Consider the following 19,706-nt stretch of genomic DNA (forward strand, 5'->3'; position numbering starts at 1 on the left):
GCTGGAAGGGTGGGGGGGCCATGAATAGGAACCGTAAAAATACTGACAGCAGAAAACAATGATACAGCGGTGGCTGTGTGGTTATTGTAGAACCTCATGTTAGTTCAGGAAGAATTTCACGTGAGTCCGGGATATCAAAAACCAGTCTTCTAAGAATATGAAACACTTGAAATTCCATCTGTACCACATTTCACTTAATTTAGAGTAATATGTTGTCGATGGGCACTGGAAAAATACAGGTAGATCAAATCTTTTTTCTTAATGTTCTATTTTCCTACGAATCAGGTTTTACTTATCATGGAGCAATAAACAGACAATATGCATTATTGGGCAGTGCAAAATCCACGATGGCTAAGGGAAGTAGAACTTCAACATTCATGGACTGTTAATATTTGGTGCAGAATCATAAGCTGTACATTAAACGGACTGCATTTTTTCTATGGAAATTTGAATAGAGAGAAATATGCAGGTTTTCTAGAAAGTCAGTTGTCTTTACTACTTGATGAACTTCCCGAAGAGAAGAGAACGATGTGGTTTCATGATGATGGCTCTCCTGCACATTATTCATTCAATTCACCAGAATAATTTTGGACCACAAATACTTGATCATTGGATTGATCAAGCTGGTTCAGTTCATTGTCCTGCTTGTTCCCCAGACATTACTCCAGTAGACTTTTTTTATGGGGTTACCTTAAAGCAAAAGTTTACCTAGAAGTACCAACTACCCCTGAAAAAATGAAAGAGCATATAACAAATGTCTGTAGAGATATCAGGTGAAAAACTCTGTTAAATGTTCATGGGTCGTTTTTAAAATGAAAAATGCATAGAAGTAGAAAGACTACTTCAAATGTTTGTTGCTGTAATTTATGTAACGTACGTTTTTGTAATTATTCTAAATAAAGATCATTAAAAAAAAAAAAAAATTAAAATATCAGTAATTCATTAAACCAAATATTTTCATAGAGTCGTCATAACTTACCTGACCAAAGTGTGCAACGCATATAGGCTGTGCACCATACCTGTATGTACTATCAGATTAAAAAAATGCATTAAAACGTAAATGGATTTTATTTAGGTTAATCCTTTTATTGATTGTTTTTTATTTAAAATTTAATTGTCTTTAATTTAAAATTTAAAATCAGCTAGATGTATCTCAACAGCTGGGACAGATCTAATGAAACTAGCACCAGTTTATAGGCCTACAGGATTTTCGAATCCCCTAGGGGGAGTCTGTTTTTTTTTCTGGGTGTTTTTATTTCATTTTTTAAATTTAGTTTTTTAAAGCAAATACATCATATTCAGGTGATGATAACACAGGAGCGTTTTTCACCAAACAAAATATCAACTAAAAAAAACACTAAAGCATTTTCAAAGATGAATAAAACTATCAATTTAAGAAAAAAAAAAGATTCTGAAATGAAATTTTAATTTGTTTTGCAAAGAATTCGATTCTGCATTAAAAAATATAGGTTTCTATAAAAAAAATTAAGTTAACCTTGAAATGACCTTATCAAGGACAACATCAGTTGTGAACGTATTCCCCCCTTGAAATGGAAAATCTTTAATAGGAAACATTTTTTTCTTAAAATGTGTAGTTTTTGAGATATAGATGTGTCTCAATTTAAATGGATGACCCGGTATATTTCTATTAATTTACTGAAATAAATCTTTTTAAGATTCATATTATTCCTCTATACTGTTAAATTATACTTAAATAAACCAGGTAGTACAGAATATTGAATTAGCACATATCTTTCCTTAATTTTTCATGGAAGTACTTTCACGAGATCCAGTATCCTCAGTCATGACTGAAATAATTCCATTATATTATTAAAAATCATTTTGTCAATTACAATAATGGAATTATTTGAATCATGACTGAGGATGTGGGATTCTGTGAAAGTACTTTCATTTAATTTAAAGTAAGATATATCTTAATTTAATATTCTGTACTAGGTGGTCTATTTAATAGAGTTAATATATATACATATATATATATATATATATAAAAAAAAATCACTAACCTCAACCAATTTATTTGCATGCTCAGTGAAAACTAATGCATATTCTTCCACCTCTTTCTCATTACCAGCACGAGCAGCTTCAATTAAAACTAGCAGTGGAACACTAGTCTCAAGGAAACTGAAAGTAAAAAAACAACAATGTGAATAAATATTGGTTTTAAATTTTAACCCTCATAAAAGAAAAAAATAAATAAGTATATTTTCAAATTAATAAAAATATTTATTCAAATTTATAAAAAAAAAATATATATATATATATAATACACGTGGCACAATATTTCACCTGTGGTTTAATACTGCAGTACATATTTATAAATATACAAACATGCAGCCCACATCTAAATAATGGTAAGGGGATAAAAAAGGAAACTCACAAACAAAAAATCAATGAAATTTTCCACTTTGCCAGGAAAGTTACACAACTTTAAATATCAAGGACTTCTTTGACAGAATATTACTTAGAAGTAGAATTAAGTGGATCATTTAAGTATGTAAGTATACAAAAGAAGAACTATGAAAAAAATTTATTCTACTCTTTCAGTAAAATTTTGGTGTGGAGTCCATATGATGACCGTATATCCCCACCCAATGATCATTTTGTTATCAAATGACATCAACAGCCCACACTGATGTGTGGCTGTGGTTCGGCACCCGTGTCCTCGAGGCATGCAGTCGGGTGGAGAGGCCATGCATCCCCTGCTTAATTGTGGGGGACCCTGGCATCAGAGGAGAAGGCTCTTGACTGGGGTTGCCTATGCTTTGGTTCTTTACAGAGCAGAAATATAGGTGTCTGCTATGAAATACCGCAAGTATAGAGCTATTATTGAGTCACTATACAGGAGATGCTGCCTGTGGGTGGCATCTGCTTATAGAAATACATCCTGAGAGGTGCTCATCATGGGTATTTATTTGGCTGGTGGATCTTGCAGCTGCATTATGGGGCAGAATGCGTAAGTCTGGTGGCTTGACCTGTCTGAATAGGAAGATGGTGAATGAGGAGGACTCTTTGAGAATATGGCAGGAGAGGTGAAAACAGAGAACGAAAGGGCAGGTGGACCAACAGGATTATTTTGATATTAGCAGATAGATTGCGAAATCCCATGACTCATTGGATTTTTATCTCACTCAAATGCTGAAGAGCCATGGGGGCTTCAGGGCGTATTTATATCATTTCGGACTACTGCGTGGAAACCTCACCTGATTTTGAAACGGAAGAAACAGTGCAGCATGTTTTCTTTGAGTGCCCCTGCTTTACTATGGAGAGGAGAAATGTTTGCACTCCTGGGTACAACGGTTTTATTCCTGCCTGAGGGGTTTATGGACTTCATGCTGGCCAAAGAAGAACTGGCTTGGCTGTGGCCTGGTATTCCGAAGCAGTAATGGAGAAGCTTTAAATGGTGGAAGAAGCAAGGATAGCAGTCAGACGCCTGAGAGCTCTGGTGCGGAGGGCAGGCTATGGGTGAGTGTGTAGGGAGCCTCCTGACCATGTGGAGGTCACCTGGATGTGGTCACTCTAATGCCTGGTGCAGGAAGGTATGGGTACTTCCCTCTTTCTGAAGTAATGCCTCACAGCAGTTTCCAGAAAGGGGGAGAACTATCAGAGGTGGAGGTTTGGTTGGTAGGCCGCAGGCACACATAAACACTCAATAACATTTTGCAGAATCTGTTAGTGAGCTTGACACTTTGTATGTAAATGGTTTTCCTCCTCTCTTAAAAAAAAACCTCGGAAGTTGTTATAAAATTTCATAAATATTAGTTAATCCAGTCTGAAGTGATTAATCCAGTCAAGAAATAATAACTGTTGAAAAAGAAACCAAAAACAGTTAAGTTTATTATCTCACCCCTGAATGAGTAAAGTAATGTTATTCCTTTGGTATGTAATTTCCCAATAACATAACCAAAGTGGGACATACTAATGTAATGGAATTATCTAATTACTACAAGAATGTGACTTTTGAGTCCAAAAAAGAAAAAGGAATCTTTCCTGTCACATCTTTTTTGGGGGTTTGAACAATAACAAACACAGTGTGTCCAACTATCGCAGGGCGCATTAAATTAAATGAAAAAAATTTATCTAACATTGAAGTAAAATTTTGAGGTATAGGACCCATAAGATCGTACACCCTGACCAATTGAGACCAAAATTAAATAACATCCAATGCCCGTAACAGAAATCATAGAGTAAAATTTAATTTAAATTGGTTTATCCAGCCAGAAGATATCAAGCAAACAATAACCTAATATGCATTTGTTTAAAAACAGTTTTTTTTTTTTAAGGAGTCATGAAACGTCAAGACCTGCAAAAACAGACTGCAAAACTTCATTTGATTAGCATGTTTTATTTCATACATGTAGAATATACCATACATTGTCAACCTTACTTTGTTTAATTATTCAGTACAACTATACAGCTGGAAAATTAAAAAGAAAAATAATATTCGTATTCAAAGCAATAGGTAACAAATTTTTTAGATTTATATGTAATGTAATAATGCACAATATACATCATGTAAGGGAATGATATGATGAAACTACAAAATTTAACAAGGGAGTTGAGCGAGGTTTTGGCTGGATGGATAAAGGAAAACTATAGTTTTCTTTTATCACAAAATGCATCACAAAATAATACAATTATACAATATAAAAAAACTAAATGCGTTTATGTATGCTTTTCATACTAATTACATTAATGTCCACCAAAATTACAACTTTGGAGTTTCATGTTATAGAACAAACATTATCAATAATAGTGGGGAAAAAATACAACCTTGGTGAACAACATAGCCATAATACAAAGTTGTCCACCAAAATGATTAAAACGCTTGCAATTTTAAAATTTGATGTTCAAGACTAGCATAATCAATAAAAATGGAAAAAAACGCAAACTTGCTGAGCAACGAACCAATTTTGATTTGAATATTGTCTAAATTTTACTGCAATATACATCACACTGACAGTTCTATAAATAAGAACCTTTTCTGATCTAGAAAAAGAGCCATACATTTTCTAACAGAATGTCACATGAATGTATTATTTTGTTATTTAAAAAAAAAAAATTAATAAAAATATTTGATCCACTGTCATTATTATTATTACATTATTATTATTATTATTAACATTATTATTACTCATAACAACAATATGCTCACAAATCTATCAAATTTCCAAAGCCGAACTTTTTTCACATCCAAGAACCAAATTATAGCTTGCAGTTTTTAAGTCAACAGGATTTCTAGCAATTATTATTAACTGTCCGTAGCAAATACACAGTAAAACAACTGTATTAATATTCCCAAAAGCTGACTACTGATATAAAATTGGGTTATACAAATAATATTTTGATAGAGAAAATAGTCAGTTGTAAATTTAAAACAAACCTCACACAGAAAGAATGAACACTATTTGAATGATTATTAGATAAATGCTTTTTAATTCCTCATGTGCCTCTGATTCACTAGCACTCACTTAAAAAAACTCTAGATAATAAAATTAACCAAAATTTATAATAAATTGTATAAGAACATTAAGTATTTTATTTTAACTTAAATAAAAAATTATAATAATTACCTGTCAGATACATGGTCAACAACTGCTTTACGCAACTGTCTACGTAAGTCTCTAGTCTTACGACACATATGATCAATAGCCCTTTCTAAGCCTTCGCTTTGTTCTTTAACACTCATCTGCACATTTAAAATTATTTTAAGAAATTTAATATAAACACTAATAAATAAAACAATTTCAAGAAATAAATTCATGTTAACACATAAATTAAATTTTCATGCAATAAAAATTAACCAATCTGAGGTAATCATACACTGCATACTACTTTCCTAATGTTCTAAGTTATTTTTATGTCTATATTACAGTGCCTTTTCTTTGAATTACTTATTAAATCAAGTGTAATTCTATTACATTGTTAACGTTCATATTAATACAGTGAGCGCTACAGGCAAGAACACTAATCAACACATTTATTGTTTTACACACATAAACACACCTGCTTTTGAAGCTTTACTCATTGTTACTGTTAAATGTCATGTTGTCACCAACAATTGTTTTTACAATTTCAAAAGCATCTTCTTTCGTCTTAAAAAACCTCGTATCAGCAATTTCAACGATCTATTATACAGGTTAAGTACATAAAACTGTAAATTGTTCAGAGCAAGGTTGGGGTTACAGGCAAGGTACCAAAGACTTCCTAAAAAGATCATACATAAGGCTTCACTAAAACAATACACTGCCAAGCATACTAATTAAAAGGCAATACAATGCCTTTTTTGCACTCAATTTTGATAAAAATAATAAATAAATGAATAACACTACATGAATTAAGTATAACTGGTGCATAAACTAAGTTTTAATTTTAAAAATATTAATTATGGTTGATTTCTTCAAGGAATACTGTCAAGATTTTTAGTGCACAATACACAATAAGATTATGAAGAAAGGTTTTTCTGTGTTATTTGCATCTAGAACTACATTGTAAAGATATCTGATGTATTGTTACGGGTATTGTAAACTGAACATAAAAAATCAATATCATTCTTCTATTACTTAACACTAAAAAACTGAGAGAATCACTCAATTCAAAAAAACTTTACCAGGATGTAGTACATAAGACAAACTAAAATTTCACTTATTTGCCAAATAATCATAATTAATTTGATGAAATCATAGTTTCAAACTTTTCATCATAATTTATACTCATTTTACAGGACTCAAAAAATAATATTTTTAACTAAAAAATTAAGAAATAATTTTGATATGATCCCTCTAAGTTGCTGTTAGTAGAAATAAATTTCTGACATATTTAAGTCACAGGTTTAATACCTGGCTTAAATTTGAAATATTTTTTTACAACTTACCATTACATCTGAATTACCTACGTACACACAAAACTTATAGAATAATCTAGATCTAGGAAATTAAAGTTTGGATCTAAAAAAAAATGAAATGTTTTAATCATAAAAAATTATTTTTTTAATATTTATTTTTTATTAAAATATTACCCTTTGTAAACTACAAATAATATATAACCTAAAAAAAATTATATATAACATAACTGTATAAATAGAATTCTTGATTTTTTTCATAATAATAAAAGAAAACTAATAATAATATAAACACAACATACATATGATTATTCTAATCTACACTATATGGACTAGGTAATTCCACTAAGACTGTATGAACACTAAAATGTGAAATAAAAAAAACATAAAAAAGACTAAAAAAAAGACATCCATAATGAAGACGAGCATTAAACAAGCAAATGTATAAATATACACATATAATATTATACAGATAATAGAAAGAAAAACTGAGATGTAAGAAACAAGCTAGTGACGAGTGAGCATAAAACACAATGGTGATGATGTTTTGTGTGATAAGAATTTTAATATGTATATGCGTGTGTTTATGAAACACAACAAAGAAATTATTATAGGATATCAAAGCATACCCGTTTGCCCCCACGCTGTATTTGTAACTGCTACAGTCATGAAGAAGAAGTCACACATGTTACAAATGACATACCACCGGGAGGTAAGAGTTTTTTCAAAAGAAAAAAGAAAACAAATATACAGTCAACCAACTAATTAACTTAACACAAATCATCAACAAAATAAAGAAATATATATTATTCTTAATATTTCTTTTATCAGTTCATCTACATTATTGATAATAAACATGTATTAGATAAACATAGCGCATAACCAAGTTAATTTCCAGCAGAAATCACATACATCGGCAGTCCGACTGATATCACATATACACTCACTTCAAATGAATACTAGACTTCATCCATGTAAGTAATTCATAAATATTTCAGAAACATCAACTGAACTGATTTAAACAGATCATGGCATGTACATTAAAATTAACACTATGCTACAATATGGTAGACAACAAAAAGCAACGGTACAATCACAAAAAAAAAAAATTACTAACAGTATAATCAAAATTCATCACTAGCAATAATACTATTACAGATGTGTAGAAAACATTAGTAGACCAGTCATAACCAAATGATTATATGGGAACAATTTGTTATCAGAAATGAATGCAAATGCACAGATTGTTCCAAGAAGAGAAGGCTCAATTTTCATATTTCTGCAATAGGAGTTAACTTGGCCATACTGCAACTGCAGAAGCAGTATTTTAAAACACATTATTTAGTAGTAATAAAAGTTATTATTAACTTTATGAGTAGCACCACGTTGACTATATAAGGCAAATAAAATTTTTGGCATTACTGAAGTGTTCTACAAAAACAACTTACAAAATTAATTTAAAAATTCAAAGGTAACGTTTATTTTTCTGCAAAAACAATCATACCTCATAATTTTGTTTTCTCAATTATATTTAATAAAAATTATATTGGTTAGTAATACTGCATAATAAAAATATCCAGCATGATTTTAAAATAAAATTTAATTATTTCAATTAATTGTTAGGAAAAACATGCTGGCAAAATACAACTTGGTCCTCTTTTGTTCAGATTATTTGTTTAAGAGCATTACTGTCAAGAGTATTTGCTACACTTTATTAACAATAGTTAAATTAAATGATAAAGCTAAATAATGTTATATGATTAATTGGAATTAACTATGAAATAACTTACAAATGGCTAATTTGACTGAGGAAGCCTTAATATAACAAGTAAACTATTATATATGCAGCGCAACCATAATTTTAGTTTTTTCACTTATTTAAAATTTCAAATATAATAGCATTAAAAAACATTATTAATAAATTTAATCATGCAACTTATTTGTTTGAACATTTAAGTTCTTATAGACCTAAACTTCCCTTGATAATTAATTTTCCTTGCTGATTATTGTAGGTTCTTTCAGTTTTTCAAACAACCAGTAAGAATTAATAAAGGATTGTAACATCTTACTGCAAGGAACATTGGTAATAATAGTTCAGTTTTACAGGTACTGCACTTTATATTAGATTATGATTCAATCATTTAATTAATTAATTCAAAAATTTTTTCATTAGCAATCAATAATTTTTCTTTCTTCCACCCTATTTTTTTTAGTTATTTTTTTACTCAGAACTAGTACAGAGTTTTCTGTTATGTTTTCAGTACCATTTTTTTATATTTATATTAAAGCCAATTTTATTTATTTATTATTTTTTTTTACAAATTTAGTAATTTAAGTTAATATTAAAAAAAATAAATAAATGAAATACAGCATACTGAAGACAAGCTGGATTTTATATTGATTTAAGGTACAAAATATGATTACTGATGACAATTTATCTAATTCTTAAGTAATTACAAATTAAGCCTAAATTACGGTTTTAGCTCTCTCACTATCTGTCTATTATTGAAGCTTTACATAAAAAGAGAGGAAAGAAACCTTTAAACATTTTCAACTAGGATAGTAAAAAAAAATTAAAGCTTACCTATTAATTTATTCAATTTAGAGCAAATAGTATCTCTTTTTATGTTAATGTATTTCTTAGACAAGTATTTTATAAATAATCTTCTTTTTTTTGAAAAAGATAATCAAATCTGGATATTTATTACTAGTGACTTTTAAATGAAGTATCTACTTTGATTTAATCATTTACCTTTATACTTAGATTATATGTTATCATTTGTTGAATATGAAAATTAAAAAAAATTGAACATTTTTTTTTTTTAATGAACTGCAGTCAGTGGTGTGACTAGTGCCAGACTTAATAAAATTGTCATTGTAAAACTTCCTAATAATTTAAGTAAACATTATTACATAAAAGAAAAGTTTCTCTTTAGAAATTAAACAAATTTTACCAGTCGTTTATAAATTACATGTTTGAGGATCATCTATTAACAGAAACAAAAATGCTTTTTTTGTGCTGAATTTCCAGTAATGTGAAAAAAACAAAAAATGTCATTTTATAGATGAAAAGTATTAATGAATTTCATATTTTCATATTTTTTAAAATAAATTTTATTAAACATAAAAAAATTAAGATACTTACATAAAAATAATACTTTACATAATATTAACAAACTAAAACTAAAATGTAATATAAAAGGTAAAGTATAAATAAACGAAACTCACATTTGCCATGTATTCAGAAAGGAGATCTTGTAATGCTTGTCGAACAGCATTACATTCAGCAACTATACGTTCCCGTCGATCATCACGTGTACAAGAAGAATCGGCCATTAAAGCAGCACCACTTATAATACTTTCTAAACGTTCTTCTAGTGATGGCCTAGTATGACCTTCATTATATGAGAGTGGATCCATTACCATACGTTCCTGTAGTAATTAAAATAATTATGAAAAAAATTCTGTTAAGTATAGCAAACAGAGAATATGAAATTACATCATTAATAAAAAGTAGAAAAATTAGTTTTTTCAACCGAGTCTTTTAAACGTTCAACTGCAGTTAAAAAAAATCTTACAAAAAGAAAAATCCACTATACTCATTACCATTTATATACGCGGTTTTCCCCACTGCCTGTTGGTAGCATCTATATTGCTTTGTCATCCTCACTATGACAACTCTCCTACTCCACAATATAGTACAAGTTGCCGCAAAAACAGTGCCATGCATTTGCTATGCAAAGAACATGTCTTTATAACTGTGATTATAGGAGTGTTTTCTTGAATGTGTATGTGTGTGTGTGTGTGTGTGTGTATGTTCATCTATTGTTAAAAATGACTGCAGTTTCACCTGATATACGAAGTCAGAATACAAATATTATGTATAATGTTTATTGTTATTTTCAACATTTAAAAACTTCCAGTGATGTTTTTCCGGAGTATTTTTCCAACACTCAACAAGTTACAGCAGATGCTTGCTGTGTTTTTCTCAGAACTGTTGAGCAAATTACTACAAGAGTGCTACCAAAAGGAATCTGATAACAAAACAAGTATAAATTTTTTTCTTCTCTGAAGAAAAAACAACTACATAATAAACCTGTGATAGATTTGAATGATTTTGATAAGGACATGATCTATACAATCATCCTTGATTTCTATGACCATGGGGAGTATCCTACCATTCATAAAGTGAAAACACACATTATGAGAGAAAATTAATTACAGTGATAGCATGATGTCTTATGGAGAATTTTTAAGCATCTTGATTTTCGTTCAAAAAATATAACAATGGTAGAAAGTTTTTAATGCAAAGGCAAGATTTTTTTAATTACGGAAAGAGCATTCCTTAAAAAAATGCATGATATTCGAAACAAAGAAAATCCACTCCCTGTATTTATTTAGATAAAAATTGGGTAAATCAAAACCACTTGAAAAATTATAAACCAAAAATAAATAGTGTTTAATAAAAATAAAGACGAATTCTTGATAAAAGATTCAGGAGTTTGGGTAAGTTCTACACACATTTTTGAATCAAAATTGTATTAAATTACTGGTACTGGTTAAGTTATCACTAAAGTATGACCTATCATTAATAATTTAGAAAAACTATTTTAAAAATATTGAAAACATAGGGGCTTAATATAAAAAATACATAAGAAAGGACAAATGCAAAGAAGACAAGAAACCTCACTGGAGCAATTATTTAGCGAGTCAAAATGGTATCCCTTTTAACAAGTTTTTCATGTTTTTTGAAAGGTTATAACTTTTTTATTAGTACAATACAAAAGAAACTTTTTTATTTGCCATAAACATCTAAAAAAAACACTGCAAGATGTGAAAATTTTAGATTTTTATCATCAACCCATCAGTTTCTTGAAGCCAAAATTTGAATTTGTAATGACATACAGTGTATGCCATCCCTGCCTCTTGAAAAAAAAATTACCAAAAGTGAAATTTCAGTTTTTCATGTTCAGCTTTATTGGTAATATTTTCTCATAGAAAGAAAAGAAATAGGTAAATAAACAACTGGACCAAATGTTTACCTTGAGAAAATATGATTAAATTGCTTTCTGTTTTATCCTTCCAGGACCAATAGTTTTTTAGATATAATTTTTTCTGTCGCAGGTGTACACACAGTAACAAAAATGGCTGCCACATGTAAACTGCTTAAAAAAAAATTAATACTTTTAAGGGCCTGAAACATGTAGGAAACAAGTGGGTAAGATTTTTTTTTTGAATTGGTCAAGCAAACAGCTTATGTTTTTTTGGGACACTTCAAATCGACTGACCCTTTGTGGATTAGAAGAAGGATGTGTGTCGTTGTCATGGGTAATGGAAGTTACCATTCCAGATATAAGGAAAAGGTGCTGACTAGCAACACAACGAATTCCAATGTAAGGAAATGGTTAAAAGAGAAAAACATTGACCCTTGTTCTTTAGTCCCTAAGCTTGATCTTCTAAATATTGTTCGACAACATAGAAAAAATTTACAAGGTTGACGAATTGGCAGCAAGTATAGGTCATGAAGTATAGAGTGATTTTTTAGTCCTGTTACCCAATTTTAAATGTAATTTAAGAAAGGGAAATTTAGGTGGAATAAAAAAGTGTATTTGTTACTCACATAAGATTTAATAAAAAGCTATTACATATATTTACATAACTGTTAAAGAATATGCTCAAAATGCCCACCCCTTGCAGTTATACACGCACGGACTCTTTTCAGCATATTAGCAGAAACCTTTTTAAGAGTCGTATTGGAAATATTCGTGATTAAGTCTGTAATATTGACTTTAAGTTCATAAATAGTGTGAGGATTGTTTTTGAAGGCCTCGGACTTAATATAGCCTCACAAAAAGTAGTTAGGAGATGCCATAAGCCCATGCTTATTATTCGATCATCAAAGAGCTCTTGCAGAAAATCCATGGATACCTCAAGAATGGTCTTGCTGAAACCAGCAATACCGTTCTTGAGGTTCCAGGAGGGACACAAATTGGCGCACAATATTCCTGTATATTTCACCATTTACTGTCTGTTCGAAGAATATGAGTCCAACTATACGATGACGAGATATCGCACACCACACACCAATTTTTTCAGGATGCAAAGATTTGTCTTGTAAAGCGTTAGGATTTTCAATCGTCTAAATTCGACAGTTTTGACTGTTCACATAACCATCGAGATGGATCCAAGCTTTATCACTAAAGAACACTGTGTTTAAAAATTCGATTCCGTTATCATTTACGAGAGACCTAAACCAACGGAAATATTGCAATCGCTTGTTTAAATCTGGAGGCTGAAACTCTTGGACTAATCGCACGCGATACGGATACAATTTCAATTTTTTAGCAGCTTTCTGAACACCCGAATATGACAATCCAACTTGCATGGAAAGTTTTTGTAAACTTTTCCATGGAGAATTGATCAATCTTGTTTTCACATTCTCTAAAACGCCATCTGTCAAGCGAGTTGGTCGACCACGTTTTCTGTTGCAAACACTACCTGTCTCTCAAAATCAGTTTGCAATCCTAGAAATTGACATTTTTTTCTGGTGGAGGAATACCAACAAATTTAATTTGAAATGATTCTTTTACATTCGCGTACGATTTCGTAGCAAAATATTGTTCAAGAATGAAAACTCGTTCTATGGTAAAAGACATTCTGTTTGTAACACGACCGGAAATGGCACAAAAGTTGACACAGCTCAAGGAGAATCAACTCACACTGCCGTATCTATACCGGTTGGCATTACCAACTTCGCGTCACAAAATAAAATTTCCCTTTCTTACAAAAAAAATTACCAGACATTAACAATTGGGTAACAGGACTAAAATATCACCCTGTAGTATACCCTCAACCATTCCACTGCCAATTTAACCCAATTGAACTTGTGTGGGCCCAGATTAAAGAGATGATGCTGACAGAAATAATACTTTTAAAATAAAAGTTGTTAAAGTGTTACTGAATAACGCTATTGAACATGTAATCACCGACTACTGGGTTAGGTGTGTTAGTCATGTTGAAAAACTTCAGGAAGACAATTTTGTCAAAGAAGGGTGTGAAAAGAAATAATGAAGTGTTTTAATAAAAAGCTCTGTGATGAAGACAGTTTAGTGAACCTGACGATTCGTCAGAGTAACTTACTTTTTTTATTTTACGGTTGTAAAATAAACTAAATCTACATATTTTATGGTCAATTTAAGAGTATGTTTAATTTTTTCATTTTTTAACATGCAGTGCTTTTTGTACATCATTAACATTCACATTTTTCAAGAGATATAAATTTACATGGATATTTATGTAACTGCCTTCTTTCAGTAAATAAGTGTGAGTGATCAACAGTGCAGTTCCAAAGATTTACATCAAAATTTCCTGATATAAAAGAAAACTGTTTTGGCAAGGTTAAGAAATTACTAAATTTATAAGTTATTTAGCCTTCTTATTTTATATGAATTATTTCTAGAATAGGCCTATAAGAAATAAAGGTTGATTAATATTTTCTTATCATAACTACTTTCCAGGATGTTGATTTATCATTCATGCTATGAAAAAAAAAAAATTATGTACTTCTTTTGTAATCCTACATATAATCATGCCTACAGTAATACTTATCGATAACTTAAATGGAATAATTTTATAGTACAGCCAAAACTATACAAAAAAGTTCCTAATTCAACAATTATTTTCGGTCAGTAGAAAAATAAATATTGAAAATTATTATTACAAAGATGATGATTATGTTATTTAGATTAGATTATTTTATTCTATGATATGCATTCAATTATTATGCTATGAATTTACAGAAATTACACAGTGAGCAAAACACTGTTTACTGTTTTAAACAGCCTGTGTGTGAGAAAGCATATGTGTGTATGAACTGAGATCCTATGGTGGGGAGTGTTTGGCGCGCGCACAACCTGCCGATATTAATGCTAATGAGTATTGAACAAGAACCACATTAAAAGTAAATTAATTTAATATTGCTCTTAGCAATAAACAAACGGTATATGAACAAATATAGAAATGATAGGGCACTAATTAGTAAATATTTTAATAGAGATAAAATAAGAATATCTTACATCAAAGTCATCAAGAGCTGCAGCCAGTTCACCAGGGCCAGAATCATAAGGATTTTGAGGCACACCAGGTCCCTTTCCTTGTGCTACATCACTAATAGTATTAACTGCTTCACACACTTGTTTAAATACATAGTCTCTGTTTGCTTTAGCTGCTGCTAACTCTGGATGACGCACGTACACCTAAAAAAAAAAAAAAAAGCCTATAAACTGATTTTAACTAAATATTAAAACAATGAACTAAATCAAGTTAAATATATATAGTAACTGAATTAACTTAATAATGAGTAGTTATACCTTTCTCTATACAGAGATTTGTATAATGGGCACTTTTTTTAACCAACTGTTTATTAGACTCCTCATTTTATGCTAAATTCTATAGCTATATCCAAATTACGCATTTGCTTATTTTACACAAAAAATCCTAATTATTTTTTGTTAAAGCAAACTCTAGTTTTCAATGAATTTTTGTAAACTGTAGAGAAAATATTAATTTATTTATACATTACGAGCAGAAACGAAATTTACAAATGTAATAAAATATTTCGATTATAAACCAACTAAAGATTTGATAGTTCAGTCCTCTCTCACACTGTCAAAAATCATCAGACAATTTGACTAATTCAAAATTTATACAGTTTATTAGAAAACTACTCTTAAAAACAATGTCTAACACAAGAAAAGGAATTGGTAATTATAAAAATAAAACTTAAAACCACAGTAATCTACAATACAGTGAAATAAAAGAAAACATACTAGTAACAAGGAGCACCACATAGCGCTAAACAAACATGAGTATGAAATTAATAAAATTAGCTGCAGGCTCGCTACCCAGCAATGTAGTGAATGTGTAACATTACTTCAGTACAATAATTGCTCAAAAACAAAATTTGCTTGCTCAACAGTGTAGAGTTGAGGGCTTTTATTAAGTTGCGAGTTTTATTTCCAGAAAGTGCTGGGAATATTTCATTCATTTATCTAAACATCTAAAAGTCTTTTAAAAATAGTCTGTTATAAAATTTTATAACAATCTTATAAAGATGTATCTTAAGACATTAAATATAATAGTTATAAAATTAAAAAAAGAAGCAATTTTAAGTCTATTTTTCAAGATATGTCAAGATGGTAAAGGGGCTTGAGTGCTCAGCGATACAGAGTAACTGGACCGAAGGTGCTGCCGTATTGGAGAGATATCTGTTGAGAGCCAGATTAAGGAATGATTTCTGATAGATGGCAGCAGCTCTTTCAGTAGTTGTTAAGGGCGTAGGTCAGGACTTAAACGGCCATATCAACATCACTCAATCTTCTGAGTACTGCGCAGCTGAAAACTACAGCTGTTTTTTCCCCAAAAAATGTAGCTATGCGTGTTTTCATGTAACAAAGATGGAGGCGCCTTCCTTGGTAAAATATTCCGGAGATAAACTAGTTCTCTGTTCGGATCTCCAGGTGGGGACTACTAATGAAGGGGTCACCAGAAAATTAAAAAAATTACATTCTACGAGTGGGAGCGTGGAATGTCTAAAAAAGGTTGGTAGGTTAGAAAATTTAATGAGGAAAATGGGTAAGTTAAAAGTAGATGTTGTAGGAATTAGCAAGGTTTGGTGGGAAGAGAAAAATGACTTTTGGTCAGGTGATTTTAGAGTAATTATCTCAGTGCCAAATAAAGGGCAGGCAGGAGTAGGTTTTGCAATGAACAAGAATATAGAGAAGAGAGTAAAGTATTTCAAAAAGCTAAGCAATAAAATCATTGTAATTGGAATAAAATCAAATCCATATGCCTACAACTGCCTATGATAATGATGAGGTAGTGTGTATATGAAGAAATTGATGAAGTGGTTACACATAAAAGGGGATTAAAATTTAATAGTAGTTGGAAACTGGAATGCAAGTATCAGAAAAAGCAAGGAAGGAAATATTGTGGGTGAATACGAGCTGGGCAAAAGTAATGAAACAGGGGACTAACTTATTAAGTTTTGCATGAAGTATAATTTAGTAATTGCCAACACCCAATTTAAAAATTATAATAAAAAAATATACAGATTTAAAAAGCCGGGCGTAATACTGCAAAGTATCAGACAGATTATATTATGGTTAATGCAAAGATTTAGAAATAAACTTGTCGACTGCAAAGCAACTCCAGAAGCGCATATAGCGACCATAATTTAGTGATAATGAAATGTAGATTGGAGGGTTAAAAAAATCCTTTTCGGCATGCTGGAAGGTGGAGGTAGATTTCACCAGTGCTACGTAGAGGATAAAAAAGATTTCCACCTTGAAGTGAAGAAAAATTTTAATTAAATTAACTCAATACAATGGTTGCATGTGAAGAAAAATTTCACATGTTTAGCATACTACAAATCCCCTCATCTAACGAATCCAGCAACATTTTAGTCATCCCTTGTCGTAAGGGTTGTGATATAAAAAAATTATTTCACTAAAGTTTTAGGTAATGTTTGGAGGACTAATAACCACTTTAAAACGATTCAATACTGTGCCTATTAAGGGAGGTATGATTCTTTTTGTCATCGAAACCACTTTTTTTTCAACCCCGTGGGCCAATGGTTAGCGATATCAAAAAAAATTTACTTAGATAAGTTTTAGGTTCTTACCCAAAGAATAGTAGCAACTTCAAAATGAATTCAATGTTTTACTTAATAAGAAAGTTACAGTGATATTTTGCTTTTTCAAAAAAGCCCCTCACGGTTCGATTTTGGCCGTTAATGAACTCCACTGAGATTTTGGGTCGAGCTATTTTTAAGAAATAAATTTGAAAGTGATAGGCGCAAAATTACAGCGTTATCATGTCCACAAGAAAGTGAAGTAAATAAATATATATATATATATACGTATATAAATATACACATACACTTTTGAGCTGACTGTAGTTTTGGGGTCTGTGAAATGCGAAGATATGTCAAAATTTTCTTAACTTCGAATCATGGTACCCATTACAGCATTACAAAAGCATAGGAAAAAAATTTTACTGTTATAGTAACTTATGATTTTTTATAATTTTATATCGCAATGCAATTCTACTGTAATATAAATGAATACAACATTGTATTGTTGTAATGCTTTTATCTGGCATTATATTATATTTTAATTTTTACAACCTTAATTTCTTAAATTTTAAATTTACATATTTCTGATATAAGAATGCAAAGTGACTTTAGAGACTCTGAGGACGTAAACTTATAAGATCTACTAGTAATAAAATAATACAAAGTAATCAATAACTTTTCCTTCCTACTGATTGCTTCTATCAAAGATTATAACTCCTTATCACTGGTTTTATTCTTTCCTATAACTAAAAGAAATTTTAGATAATCTTAAGGCTAATGACCTTAGAAGTATATGACCATAATCTTAAAAAAAAAGATAACTTTGTGAAGAAATTCTTATCTGTTTAATATGAATTTTTTAAATTACTGTTTAAACCACTTACGTCATTGGTTTTAATAAAATTATCAGTTATTATGGTCCACTAACCATCTTTACAAGTCCTTTCCAGGTGACAAGGTAAATTGGTTTGCCCAACACTGTGCTGCCATTTAGGGTTTAACTTGTATGTACCAGTATCCATCCCAAGAATGTATTTTTCTTGGAAACATGTAAGTATTGTAGCGAAACATAGACTGTAGGTAACTGTGGATTGTAGGTTACATTTGTAGATATAAGCAATATACTAATTTTTGTCAGAACATCTGCAGACATTACATATGTAACTAAGTTGTTTTTACATTTTGAATCAAGCTATTTCACAACATATTTTTTTATAATTTGGGCAAGTTCAGGCTATTGTTGCAATGCAGCAAAGTTTTATGTACGAATGACATGTTTGTATAAAAAAAGATAAATTCACAAGTATGTACATCTAGGGTCCCCTATAATATCACAATAAATATAACTAATGATACTTCTTATCTACTATTAACAAATAAGAAATGAAAATTGTAATAACCTTCGAAGCAGTAAGTAACATTGTTGAATGTTTCTTCAGCACAGCCCTAGCAGCAGCCAAATCATCACGTAACTGTGGATCTTTAAGTTCTTGTTGGCGTTTTGCAGCCTGTGTCATCAGTTCACTTGCGTTACGCCCGAATAATTTAATATTATCAATTAGTTCACCTTGACTTGAAGCATTCTTTACCTTCTCTAAATCATCCTCAACCTGAAAATTCAGTAAACAAAATCATAATTATATATACCCACGCTACCAATAATACAAAATATATGGTACAGTAAGTTAAAATAATAACATAAAAATATTTTGAAATGTAGGAATTAGAATTTTGTTATAATCGACAAAAGAAATTGTCCAACTTTAATTCATAAATGGTTTAGAATCGCTTCTTATAGACTTTTAAAATATACAGACAGTTATGAATGAAATCGACAATTCACATGCATAAAATTAATCCATCGATAAAATATTAAAACTAGCCATAATAAAAGAAGGAGATTTCAACATAAATTTTATTTACATACCACTCTCAATGATTTAAGAAGCAGATGCACATCGACCATATCAGCCAATATTAAAAGACGAGTGACAGCAGATAAAAGATTCCTAGCTGCACGTACCATATTGCCACGTTTCATCGATGAACATGGATCATCAGCAAATTCCCTAGCTGCCGTACTCATTGCTTCACCTGCAAAAACACACCTATATATGTTACAAAGTCATAAAATACAAAATTTATACAGGAAAATTAATTAAAAAAAAAAATTTCACTTCAATTTTGCAAAAAGACTTGATAATGATTCTTAAA

General features: G+C 30.4%; 1 protein-coding gene across 1 annotated transcript in view; it reads right to left on the reverse strand.

Moving 5' to 3' along the window:
* The window catches only part of alpha-Cat (catenin alpha), a 62,698-nt gene that overhangs the window by 38,332 nt on the left and 4,660 nt on the right, over positions 1-19,706 (reverse strand). The window contains exons 4-9 of the mRNA XM_075366185.1: positions 19,420-19,586; positions 18,893-19,102; positions 14,935-15,114; positions 10,088-10,291; positions 5,592-5,707; positions 2,025-2,142 (exon numbers count right to left, since the gene is read on the reverse strand). Of these exons, the coding sequence (XP_075222300.1) occupies positions 2,025-2,142; positions 5,592-5,707; positions 10,088-10,291; positions 14,935-15,114; positions 18,893-19,102; positions 19,420-19,586 (995 nt within the window). The remainder of the gene's footprint in view (positions 1-2,024; positions 2,143-5,591; positions 5,708-10,087; positions 10,292-14,934; positions 15,115-18,892; positions 19,103-19,419; positions 19,587-19,706) is intronic.

This window comes from Lycorma delicatula, chromosome 5 (genome assembly GCF_047948215.1).
Source record: "Lycorma delicatula isolate Av1 chromosome 5, ASM4794821v1, whole genome shotgun sequence".
Classification (NCBI taxonomy): domain Eukaryota; kingdom Metazoa; phylum Arthropoda; class Insecta; order Hemiptera; family Fulgoridae; genus Lycorma; species Lycorma delicatula.